We start from the raw sequence: 13,746 nt of genomic DNA, 5'->3' as shown, positions 1-13,746 counted from the left end.
TTCCTGCAGCAGCTACAGCAGCAGATACAGCCTGAAGATACCTCTGCAATAGTAAGGTAGAGAAATTTCTAGTTTCCTCATAATTACTTGTGTGACCTCAGTTTAGCCTTCAGCACGTGGAAGAACATTTCTAGTGAATCTTCAGACCCTGCAGCAAATGAGAAGTGGCTTTTAAGGCACAGGGGTGATTTATTGATCACTTCATTGAACTACAGTACAAAGGAGTGAAAGAGATCTATGTAGTAGGCAGCATGGCCTGAGGAAGTAAGGAAAGTCATTTGCTGTCCTGTACATTGGTTCAGGATGTCATTTTAGAAGAAAATTTTATGCTAGCGCTGCATTAAATTGGCTGAAGTTGTTTAAACAATGCTCAAGGAACCTTTCAACCTCAAACTGTCCTCATTCATTCATGTCATTTTCGGTAACCACTTTAAGCGGGTCACAGTGGATCTCAAGCGTACAAGCCCAGCGATTTAGAGCCACCAACCTCCCTCTCTTTTTTTTTGGGAGCCAGAAGGGAAACTGGAGAACCCAGAGGAACTCCACATAGGCATGAGAAAAGCATGTGAAACTCCACAAAGATTAAGCCAAGTTTAAGATCGATCCATGTGCCCTAGAGCTGTGATGAAGGAATATTACCCACTGCACCACCATGCCAAATTCTTCTAATATCCTTTACAACAACACTTTCAAATTTTAGTTGCTCGAAATACACCCTATTTTCTACATATTGCACTATTTTTCTGGGACATAGTGGAGAAAACCTCCTTCATGCCTATACTACACCACAGGTGGCAGAGCACAAATTATGTACCCTAGCGGCTGTTGTATACCCATAATGCACTGCAGTATTTGGTTTGATTCATGTGCACTTTCACTGAGGAAGACTGAGATCAGATTTCTCCACTGATTTCTTTGTTTTGTAAAGCAATTTCTATAGTCACATATACCTTTTTATTTAGCTTAGTTACCTTAATGTCCTTTGGTTTGTCTGAATAGTGAATTGTGTAGCAGAACATGACCATTGTTATAAGACAACCCATTTTAAACAGGAAAATCTTTTACTTCAGACATCCTGTTTCCTATAAGTATATAGCGCTTCCAATTTTCTAACACAGGGACCAATAAGTAGAAGAGCATCTCAAGTATTGGATTCATTTCCATAGATATCAGCTGTTAGTATATACAAACAGTAAGAAAAAAAATGAAAGCTTTGTCAAACTGAAAATATTGGCAAGCAAGCGCTGAAATAAAGGGCAATGAGCCAATTCATGGTACAAGCCTCATGCTTATTGGACACAAAATGATCATCTTGACCAGCCTTTCATAAACAGTTTGCGTCATTTTACTGTAGCTTTGCTGTGCAGACTATAATCCAGTTATGCTGTGTAATACTAATCCCTGTGGGCACTGCAATTATAGAAATACAATCTTGGCATCATCCTACAGGAGGGAACAATGGACACAGCATCATCACTGCTAGAGAGATGAAAAGCAACAAGCTTGCCAGGTCATAACTGATGTAAATTTCATGTCTAATACCAAAGACAGATATGGAACAGGTAGTTAATATGTATTAACTTTTGGCACTGTGAAAACACTGTCTATGACTATAAGAGATGCTTTACCATGCCATGCCACACACACTAACATCTCTACAACAGTGAAACTGATCAAATAAATGCTGTAGTATTATGAAGTCTGTATGGCTTGTTCATTCTCTGACCTGCATGAGCTATGTGTCTTACTGGTATTAACATGCACTGATCTTTATCTTCCTGCGGATTTGATATTTGACTAAAACAAAACAATGTACTTTGAAATTCCCAATTCTGCACTAACCTAATGAAAATCTCACCTGCCATTTTTATCTCCTTTTTTCCTAGGCCACTGCTAGACACCTAACATTGCAATTCATTATGACTCACTAAAGCGTATAAACATCAAAACATGGAAACATGGAATGATGCATCTCCAAGAATTGTGCTGAATTGAACATTTATTACTTTGGCACTGTGTCTAGTTATAACTCTATCTGATATCAGCCACCATTGTTATTGTTTATAGTTGCTACATATGTTCTATCTTCAGTTAAAAATTAAATTACTCTACAATGTTGGGAAACTAACAATCCAAGGATATGGATTGATGTGTTGCTTTTAAAGGCAATGACTAAAATTAATTGATGCAATAATAAATAAATAATTCAGATGGTTTTTTGCCAATAGGTAAATAATTTAATGGGCTAGAAAGTTGATTTGCCCATTACTCAGTCTTTCTCATCATCATTCACAAATTAATGGCAGGCCTACCTCAAATTCTGAAAAAAATCTGATAAACCAATTCAAACATAGTGTATTTTTCAAGCATAGTGGTATTGAGATTAAGTGCTGTTGTTAAATAGCAAACTGTTGCCTTATGACCTAGGATAATCGCATTGTTTAAAAGCCTGATGTTCACACCCCTACAAAATACAGTCTTTTATATGTTTCCATTCTATTACGTTTATAAGTTTAGCAAATGTAAACACTATTGAACACATTTTCAGTGATTACTGTTGTGGGAGCTGTAAGAATTGAGATTTCACTTAAAATACATGACATAGATGTAAAAGGTTGGAAAACACTGGATCTACAGCCTACACTGCTGAGGTGAAACAAGAAAGCTTGTTGTCAGCTTAAACAAGAAAGAAAAAAGGCCAAATTGGTAGCACTATGCATGATCGCTCTGATTGCATCTGACGTGAGATATTACACACCAACGACACCTCATTACCCGTGCCCACGTTCCCTGAAATTCTGTCTTGTAATGTAATTTCAACTGGGCAATATAAAGAGTGATACAGTGCAACAGTGAACAGCTTAATGCTACATAAACAAATGCTTTCTAAAAATTTAAACAGTCACTTAATCAGTCAGTTTGCCAATCACTAAGAAACAGAAATTCACTACTACTAATTGGTGGGTATTAAAATGCGCATGCAAACTCCATTATCGTAATTATCCAAATATCCTGTAATCCTCTCAGACTAACAGTTCATACTGTTCAATACTGTAGAAAAGCCTTCAGCACATGGACAAAAAAAGAAAAAAACAGCTAAATGAACAGCTAAATAAACCCATTGTTTCTGTCTGAAAAAAAACCTATGTGCAATTTTAGTAACTAAAAAAAAATGGCTCCTTTCATTCCGTACATTAATGCTGAAGACATGTTTGTGCACAGCACCTTGTGATGAATTTCAAGATGTTTGCATAATCTAAGCCTAAATCTTATTGCAGTTCTATATTTTAATCCAAAAAAATGTTGTGTTGTCAACATTCTAGAGGCAAAGCACAGAGCTGCTGTCACTGCTAGTCACATGCACTTGGGATAAGAAAGCTTTTGTAAAACTTGTAGAGGTAGCTGAATACATTACTTAAGTTTTTGTGAAGTCTATGCTCTTTTTTTTAGCACATTCTACATTAAATCAAGTCCACATTGCCTAAGAAGTATAGATCTTGCAGGAAAACTGGAAGCTGAGAGGGACAGAAGAAGAGAATATTAGGTGGTGATCTTTTAAGATGAGGGATATGGCCTAGTAAATTGTGCTGTGCCTCATCAAGCTGCTCTGAGACTGAGAGCAGAGACTGAGTTCAGGGCCGCTTACATCACTGTTCCCAGCAGAAGACATGGAGAGCTGTTCAGATTACTACACCCACATCAGCAGGCAGGTAGATTCAGAGTTTATGAATAAGCCACTGGCTTTTCTGACAGATGACAAAAACAATTAAATGTTCCCACAAAAAGCTGCCACTGATTCTATATACTTTTATATTACACTCAGCCCAGAGACAGGATTTAAAGAGCGCCACATTAACCCTGTATGACTGCAGCTCACCATATAGAACACAAAACAAACACGCATTATTTAAGCAATTTGGCATAAGTAAGAGTGCTGTTATACTGAATATCAGCATGGCTGTGGATTTACTGTAGGCATAAAGTCGCATGAAATCACAGCTATGCCTGTATCCAATATAAGAGGATGATTGCAAGTCCAATATTGCTTTTATACAGCAGTTCTATGCATAAGAAATTAATATTGACAAACTGACATTTCAGACAAACCAAATAATTTGTTTCTTCTTAAACTGAAATAAATCCAAAGAAGCCACACTCACTGGCTAACAGGCTAGCTAGTTAACAATGTTTGGTATGTTCCTGTTCCATGCACCTGGTGAATCTGGCTTCCCTTCTTCCTTTTCATTTGCATCTTACGAGCATCCAAATTTAAGTCAGTAGTTACATTCATGAAAAACGCAAACATGGACAACTACAGTGATGAATGTCCCAGTTATTCTAAATATAAGTACTCTTGGAAATCTGTTACAAAAATATGAATCAGAACTAACTGTTGTATATAAATAGAATAAAGCATTAACGTATGGAACATAGTCCTTGTTTCAAAGTACAAGAAGATATATACACTATATTGCCTAAAGTATGTGAATGTCTGAGTATTGAGTAATATTGTGTTGCTCCCACATTGCTGTTTTAACAGTCTCCATTCTTCTGGGAAGGCTTTTCACTAGATTTTCGAATGCAGCTGTGATGATGTGGGCTGTGGGGATTTGCTCATTTGCCCAGAGTGCAAAAGTTCAGGCACTAATATCAGTCGTGTTCACCAATTCATTCCTAAAGGTGTTCATTGGGGTTGAGGTCAGGGCTCTGTGTGAGTTCTTCCACACCAATCATGACAAACCATCTCTAAATGGAGCTCGCTGTGTGCACAGGGGCATTGTCATGGTGGAACAGTTTTGGTCCTCTTTGGTCCAGTGAAAAGAAATCTTAATGGTACATGATAAAAACACATTCTATACAATTGTATGTGTCCAATTTTGAGGCAACAATTTGGGGAAGACCTATATATGAATCTTAAGAGATTAGGTGTCCGTATACTTGTGGTCATATAGTGTATGTACATGGGTGTATTGATGCATCATGAATGTGTAATTTTTGGTTTCTTCATAATAGAATACCTACAGAACAATGCCTTTAAATGATTTGGCACATCTAAAGACATTTTAGGGTATTTTCATAAAATAAAATAAATGTAGCAAAAATAATGAGTATATTAAGCAGTAAACAGTAAAACAATCAATTAAAAAAAAGCATAATTTAGCTTTCATTTATAATTGCACACATTCCCACAGGCAAAATGCCATGCAGTTCTCTAAGGCAATTGACTAGAAGGTTGTTTCAGTTTGATTTGAAAAACTTTAAGCTCTCTTAGAGTTTTTCTCTCTCTGCATGTAAAAACCACAGAGAGCTACCATGAGGTTATCAACTTCATGAAGCTCTGCAAAGCAAAATCAAGGCAAAGCCAAGCTAAATGAAACCCATGACCTTACAAATTTATAATAAATGCAACTGCAAACACAGGGGCATTTTAGAGCAGCTCCTGTTACTACAGCCTTACCATTCTTCAGAAAATTCTCAGTAGCATTGATTAGTTTAAAAATAAGATTGTGAGACAAAATGTATATAAAAAAGGTGTCTTAGTTTGGGTCTAAAAAGATTCAGCAAAACCAGTACATTGGGTTATTCTTTCAATTTGCTACATCCCAGTAGCTAACCCACAAACTAGCATTAAATTTGGAATAATAATAAGTATTATAGTAATTAAAATTACTTTACACATTTAGCTCAAATAATAATTCTGTTTAATGAATATAATTTATATTGACAAGTCCAAAATTTGAAAGTTATAAAGTAATCAAAATAGGTTACTTTGTGACTTCTTATTATGATACAGCATTTAAAAACTTCTTAACCTTTAGGCTATACAATAAGTGTCCTTGCTGAACGCTACTCAGCTAAAATGAATGGCAAACATTTAAACAGGAGAGAAGTATTTGTTCTGTCCAAAAAAATGAATGCCTGTCATTTGTGAACATGTATTGGAGTTTATGAATAGGCAAGTTAAGGACATGGGCTACTGACAGAAGAAAGCTTGTAATACAACTTCGCCTCTCCTGATGACAGGGTCTAGTGATGTGCAAAAGTGACAGGCCCAGAAAATTTCCCAAACATTTCAGTAAGCAGGGTGGTGATGCAAAGTGGCAGGTTTCTGAAGCAGATGGAGCCTTCCTTAAGGGCTACACAGTCAGATGTACATCAGTTCTGATGCGGTTTTGCAGTGTAAGTGTTTATCATCATTTGATATATATATATGTATATATATATATATATATATATATATATATATATATATATATATATATATATATATATATATATATATATATATATATAGTCACTTCCAAGGCTAAAATTTTATTCCAGTTTATTTTGGGAAATGAAAATGACATAAAGGAACAATTAAAGCAATACTTTTCTGTAGTAAAATGGACTTGAGGTCCAAAATTTCACCCTCGGGTGTTTCGTACATACCCACAGCAGGAATTAAGTTCCACTGTAGCAGCAGCCAGCCACTCAGCATGGTAGATTAGACCAGGTGTCAGAACAGAATATAAAGCATCTCTGCTGCTTTATGATTAATAAAGCTTCTCTAAACTGTGCTAGGAATATCTATTGCTTTGGCTCTGTGTCTGGATCAATTCATCAACCTGAAAATATGTGATGCTTAAGTGTCCCCATGTGCTGTCAGACCACATAATTATATATCCACTGCCTGATTCCATAGCCATCCATTCTAGAGCATGCAGGTTTCTGTGGGATATTAGCGATGATTACAGGTAACAAATTTGTCAAACTTCCAACTTTTATACTGTTGCATGGTTTGAAACTAATAGTAATGCAGCTTAAAATACAGTATGTACTATAACTGTGTTTATACAGTGAGCCACAGTAAAACATTCCAGGGAGTTCTTCACTAAAGAAATAATATTGCAAAGGTTTCAAAGGCCACAGTTGTTGTTCAGAGGAATAGAGACATCGAATATTTCAGCAGTTCTAAATAAACAGTTTCTTTTTCCCTGAGGATACGTTTCTTTGAGCCAGCAACAACATGGATAAAATGCCACAGTACTACTGTTTTCCATACATCCACAGCATTTCCATAATAATATTATTCTTTCAGTAATGTGTGCTGGCCTGAATGCATGAGTGTTTGTGCGTATTGCACGTTTATGTAAATTTAAAATCCTCTTCAAACCTGACATCATTATGACTATTTTTTGTCAATGATTGTAACCCAGCTGTTGGGTCAGTGGTATCCTTGTATTTATAAATGTGTTTGATGAACGCGTGAGGTCGAAAAAGAGCCTCGGTTTCTCTGGCAACCCCGCAGCCTCCCCGTCTCCATGGCAATGGCGGGCCAGTTTACGGTCGGCTCGCGCGACGCGAAGATCGCTTTTACGCAATGGCTCATTGCGCAGTAAACACACAGCGTCATCGCACATCAGCGCGAGTGTGATCTGAATTTTTATTGATCAGCCTGGTTACCAAAACCTGCGTCTAGGTGCGTAAAGAGATTTGCGGAGGGAATTCCACAGGGTCGTCAACCTGTGACATTATAGGCGTTCGATTAAAGCGATACCACAGTGATGCTATCATCTTCCTGCATGCTACAGAATGAATGAGTATTTGTGTGTTTGAGATAAATCTAATTAAACACAGAAAGCCAATAGGTATTCAATTAGCCACCGTTTGCAACTTAAAAATAAATTATCGTTGAGTACAAAAAGGCATAAAGCACAGATATCAAAAGCCTGTATTGATTTAGTGTGTGTTCAGAAGCCTGGAAGGACAATGCAATGAAGTTGGGGTGGGGGGAAGGAGGGTGAAAAACCACGGTCGCTTTAAACCGAAGGATGTAGAGGCAGCGCTCGAGCATCGCAAGCCTCGCCTCTTACCCTTGGAAGCATCCTTTTCTTCTTTAGGTTTCGCCACTTTTGCGCTCATAGATCCCAGTTTGGACGCGTAATTCCCCGAATTAAACTGGAATCGAAATCCCCCCGTTGTTTGAGCTCTTTCTTCTATCAGATCCTTGCCAAATCCAAAACAAAGGTACCAGGTAATATAGGAGATAAAGGCTCTGCAAAAACAGATTGAGAGATTATACAAGTCATTCATTTGTTGACATTTGAAAGCAGAAGCCCAATGTAGCTCATCTTGTCTCAGTACCAAGAAATCTACGTGAATACAGCTTTTGCGTGCACAAAAACGGCGAGTTTCAAAAGCGCGCCCTGTTTTCAAGTCAACAATAAACACCTCTGATGGATATTAACCTCGGTTTTTTTTGACCTGCCAGAAACAACAATCTTACCTTATCCCGTCCACATTGCCTCCTACATCAATTTACATTCACATAAAAAAAGACGCATCCGCCGCGCACGTCGCTCTGTTCCATCTAAAATCGCGACCCCCCTCTCCACTGTAGCTGAAGCGAGCGAACAAAAAGCGAGGAGAGGAGGAAAGAGGGGGGTTCCACCGAGTGTCAGCAGACGTAAGCTGTGACACACGAACCAAAAAACGGAGGAACCACCTTCTGAATTCACAGAAGGGATGATCTCATAGCCTTTACATGGAATGCAATATAGTCTACTACCGGGGGCAAATTTGGTCTGACCTATGGTATTGCACAAGCAGTTAGAAATTCCAGACAATGCAACAGGGTACGAATTTACATCCTCCCCAGTGATGTCTGCGTCGGCTACAGGAGGGCAAAAAAAGAACCGAGAGTGAAAGAAGAGATGCGAAATGTAAGGTCATTAGAGGAATTTTAATATGCTGCACTTTGAGATATGGGGATGGGGTCTGCATAGCGCTCTGCATGAGCCAGAAGCTAATACTCCAAAACAGATGTGCAGTACCACTAACAACAATAACAATACGGTGTTATCTATACACGACTCACAGTGGTCGAGATAAATAAATGCGCAACATGTGTCTTTTTCATTTGCGTGTTCCACCGCACAACAAAGCGCAACCACTAAAAGACTTAAAGCGTAAATAACACTTAAATAACGCAACGCGTGACCATGCGTGTGATAGTCCACTAGTCTAAACCAATAAGGGAGAAACGCTTAAAACCCGGATTAGAAGTTGCTGAACAATCTCCTTCTCACCGACCTCTATCTTACGAACATGTAGAGAAAACGACCTGTTCTTTCTTATTTAACTTCCAGATGCTGAAGAAGTTATAAAACATGTACATAAAATACTTGTGTAGTTTATGTGTAATGCATTAAAGAAGTGCTAAAACTACAGTCAGTGCATTACTGTACATTTTTACCCAAACCCATGCGTATACCAACAGACAGTTAAAAGCCTTTCTCAGACCTAGACATTTTTCCCCTTACCTATTTCACTTAATGACGAACGGCTGCAATTCTTTTGATGCGCTCTACAAAAAAAGGCACAGGGAAAGACAAGCAGATGTTTCTCTTCTCTCTTCCCAAATTGCTAATGTAATGGCTGCGACTGAACGAAATACTCAGCTTTCTACTCAGTCAGCATTTGACAACTACAGGACAATGTGATGGTTTGATCAAATCCGGCTGAGAACTACTGCGCTTTCATCACCTGACCGGATTGGTGATTTTTTTCCCCTTCGGGTGCGAGGAAACGGTGCAGGATCCGCATGGTGCTATTTTTAGGAGTAACTAGACGCCTGCTTAAGGCTTTTCCCCAAGACGCCTTTAGGATTTAAACTGGAAGCATTAGTCCAGAAATTTCCAGATAATATCCAAAACATCAAAACCAAACTACTATAGGTTAGGCATGAACCAATAAACAGACAAAGGGATTATATTGGGTGGGATAAATTAATAAATAAAATAATAAATCATTAAAAATAATTAATAAATAATGTTAACAAGTAGACCAGACACTATGCATAAACCTGGGGAATTGTTTACTATGATTTTTCTTTACATGGTTAAAGTTTCTTTAAATGTCCATCATAATGGAAAAGTTGTCAGGGTGTCACTGTAATTAAAACATCCATACTGTAACATTTGTTTGCTGTAATGGCACATTGTACTGTATTTTTATACATAGTGCCTTAATGACATAACAGTCAATCATATTAGAACATGAGCATACAGACAAGTGTATAATCAAATACATCCTACAGATGCATACTGCTCAGCCTACCTCTATTGGCTCAGAACAAATGTAAAAGATGGATCTTGCCTTGTTCCACCAACTCCTGGTTCTTGCCGAACTTCATTTCCTCAATCCACTTTTCCCAATGCACATACATTTAGTGTTGCAGTGATTATATGGTCTGGAAACTTCAGCATGCCTAGATCTACTCCCAGCTGTCAATTGGCAGGTGATGCAAGGAGACCTGTTGTTAGTCTTGGCGTCTATTCAGCCTTGACAAAAATGATGTTATTTACCGGTTTTGTTTACAGCCAGTGTTTATACCTGAGGCTACTATGTCAGCAACTGCTTTGTGCACCTGTTTGTGCCCCCACAGAAAGGGCCTTTGTGCAGCAGCTTAGGATGTGCTCTAGCAATCCCCTTTAAATAGCAAAGAGGGTAGGTTGATGCTTTGCTCTTTCCCCGGACATGGAGGTTAGCAGGATTAGGCAAACCATCATAAATAGTCTGTATTAGGAACCAAACACAATACTAGTCTTCCTGCAAGATGCTGACACAGGTAACGTAGTGCTGTAATGCAGATTTCCACCCTGTCCATGCTCCCTGCTGTCTAAATTCCTCTATCCTGCTGGCACTTGCTTCCTCAACACCTGCTAGAACATCACCTTGGATCAGGTGGTGTCAAAAATCTTTAAGGCTTAACACTGGCTGCTCAGAAAAAGATGGTATAGTGGCACCGGATAGTGAGAAGCAAAATGTTCCACCACCTGCCCCTTCTTCAGCACCAAGCATCTAGATCTGAGGGCTTGCTTGGAAGAATGTTGTTTCCCATGAAATGAGGTTCTCTAGGATTTGAAGAATCCATCTGGTGCCAGGTATTGATGTTGCTGCAATGTCCGCTGATTTCACCACCATTTTCATGGCAAGGGTAAAAAAGGTAACAGAGATGGTACAGCCTGTTATGACTCATAGCCTAAAATTACAAAAGTAATCCACCACCTGCCCCTTATTCAGCCTTGTTAGATGAGGAGGAGAGGAAGAAACAAAACTTTTAGCAAGAATGTTCAAATCAGTGTGAGTAGCAAGCTAGCCAGCTAATCAACAGGCTATCGGTGAGTACAGTTTCTCAGGATCTTTTTCCATTATCAAAGCAAAAATTAACTCCTTGCACCTACAGCCATGCTGATATACAGCTGTTGCTGGTGTGATGTTGCATGATTAAAGTATTATATTGGTTTGGGCACAGTAGTGTGTTGTTATGTAATTACATAATGATTATATACTTTGTACTGTTTTAACAAAAAAACAGCTATATTTGTTGCATATTATACAGAAATGTACTGAAAAGCAAGCTGACATTATGAGGTCACATACACTGCATAGTCACCATGGCCAATTGGGGGAGATAGAAGAGGAAAAAGAGGTCAAAGCAGATGTGCAGGATACAATATAACAGAATGGACTTTAAAAGTATGGCTTCTCTTTTAAGGAAACAAGAAATCAGATACCAGAGTCCTTGAGCAAGAGGTTGTTCCTGTTTACCACTGCCCTTTCTTAAGTGTATTCAGCTTGTCCTTAGAAGTCATGCTCTAGTCACTCATGGCCTGACAGCTTACTTAATCAAAAAAGGCTAGTGGCTTGGTAATCACCAAATTTTGTATTCTATCTTTCTCAGATGCATTTCTTAATTCATGAAGATCATGAAGATCATTCTCAAAATATTGCCTTAAAATGACAGTGTTAACCCAACTGGTCACAATCCTCAATGTTTTCAAATGCACTAATCTCATTTAAATATGGCATGCTGGTCAAAACAGCTGCTGGGGAATCAATAATGCATTCTACTAGTTGACCATTTCATCAACAATCATTAAACATGATTTTGAGTATGACGGAATACGAAGACTGGGAAACTAGTATTGTTGGAGATTATTACATGTGATGTAGATCAAATTTTCTTGCATAAAATGTTATGTTACATGCAGTCATATTTATTATTTAATCAATTCATTAATTCATTGATCTATTCTGTTACACAAAAATAAAATCAGAAAAAATAAAAACATCATATGTAAAATATTGAACGAAATAAAATATTTCTATTAAATTTTCATAATTTATACAGTACTATATATTATATGTGTAATGTACAGCCCATTGTGTGTCTTAGGCATACATACACACACATATGCACACTACTGCTCCATGTCTCCAGGGACCCCAGTTTAATGAGCTCAGATTACAGATTTCAGATTATCTTTGCAGAGTTTTCCATGGTCTCCCAGTGTTTGTGTTTAGTAAGTGGAATTAAGTAAGTGGAATTATTAAGTGTGTATGCAAATGTCAAAGCTTTATAAATAATTTGACTCCTTAAACCTTGTGCCAACAATCAGCAGCCATGACCTCCTCTAATCAGCTGCCTAGTAAAGACGAAAACAACAGATGCCCACAAAGGTAGTGGAAGGCTATAAGAACATAGAAAAGTGTGTTTAGGTAGCTGTTTCCTCAGTTCATAATGTAACTAACTGAACTGAGGGAGGTCAACGTGAAGTCTGAAAGATTTTCAGAGAGTACTGCTCATAGGACAGCAAAAAGGCCAACCAAAACTCCTGCTTGACTGCAAAAGAACATATAGATTAGGATTAGGATTTAGAAGACTTTGGTGTGGTGGTGCATTGTTCAACTATGCAGCAACATCTGCATAAATATGACTTTCATAGAAGAGTCATCAGGGAAAAAAACATTTCCTGTGTTCTCACCAGAAAATTCAGTGTCAGAAGTTGAGTGAATGAATACCTAAACAAGATTAATGCATTTTGGAAACAAGTCTGGTGGACTAATGAAGTAAAAATAGAAAATAGAATGAACAATGGTATGTTTGGATGCTTTGGACTTTTGCTTTGGGCTTGTGTTGCAGCCAGTAGCATGGGGAACATTTCACTGATAGTGAGAAGAATGGTTTCAATTAAATACCAGCAAATTCTGGAAGCAAAATCACACCATCTTTAAAAAAGCTGAAGACTCTACATTAGGATAATGATTCTAAACACACCTCAAAACCACAAAGGTTTACCTCAAGAGGCTCAAGCTCAAAGTTTTGGCATGGCCTTCACAATCCCCCAAACTAAAACTCATCAAAAGTCAACTGATAGACCTCAAAAGGGCAGTGCATGCCCAAGAATCTCACAGAACTAAAAGCCTTTTCAAGGAGGAATGGAAGAAAATGCCCACAACAAGAACTGAAAGACTCTTAGCTGGCTACCAAAAGCATTTTCAAGCTGTGATTACTGAAGTGGATTATTGACCATTTCCTTTTTTGTTATTTTGAAACTGAAAAAGATGGAAATAAAAAAGCAATCTTGCTTAAAATATTAAATGTCTTTTACTTGCTGAACCATTTACAGTAACATAAATTGTATAAGGTATATATATATATATATATATATATATATATATATATATATATATATATATATTCAGATATGCTCATTAGTCAGACTCTGAATAGCTTATGGTGACCTTATGTCTTATGTAATATATTGGACTGATGCTGAGATGTCAATCAATATGGCTCAAGCATATTTAGTAGCTTGAGGTCATGCAGGTCACCCTGCTCTTAATAAATGAACTGTACTGTCAGCAGCCGGGTGACACAACAAATGAGTCTTCCAGAGCAGAAATGTCAATGTTCCA

At 37.8% G+C, this 13,746-nt stretch overlaps 1 protein-coding gene across 3 annotated transcripts in view; it reads right to left on the bottom strand.

The window, feature by feature from the left end:
• Positions 1–8,428, bottom strand: part of fgf13a (fibroblast growth factor 13a) — a 98,184-nt gene extending 89,756 nt beyond the window's left edge. For all 3 annotated transcript variants that reach the window (XM_058397912.1, XM_058397915.1, XM_058397914.1), the window contains exons 1-2: positions 8,270–8,428; positions 7,857–8,038 (exon numbers count right to left, since the gene is read on the bottom strand). In XM_058397912.1, coding sequence (XP_058253895.1) covers positions 7,857–7,905 — 49 coding nt within the window. In that variant the 5' untranslated portion in view covers positions 7,906–8,038; positions 8,270–8,428. The remainder of the gene's footprint in view (positions 1–7,856; positions 8,039–8,269) is intronic.
• Between the last annotated feature and the right edge of the window lie 5,318 nt (positions 8,429–13,746).

This window comes from Hemibagrus wyckioides, linkage group LG08 (assembly GCF_019097595.1).
Source record: "Hemibagrus wyckioides isolate EC202008001 linkage group LG08, SWU_Hwy_1.0, whole genome shotgun sequence".
Taxonomy (NCBI): domain Eukaryota; kingdom Metazoa; phylum Chordata; class Actinopteri; order Siluriformes; family Bagridae; genus Hemibagrus; species Hemibagrus wyckioides.
Note: the sequence above shows the minus strand (reverse complement) of the source record. Positions and strands in the feature narration are given on the sequence as shown.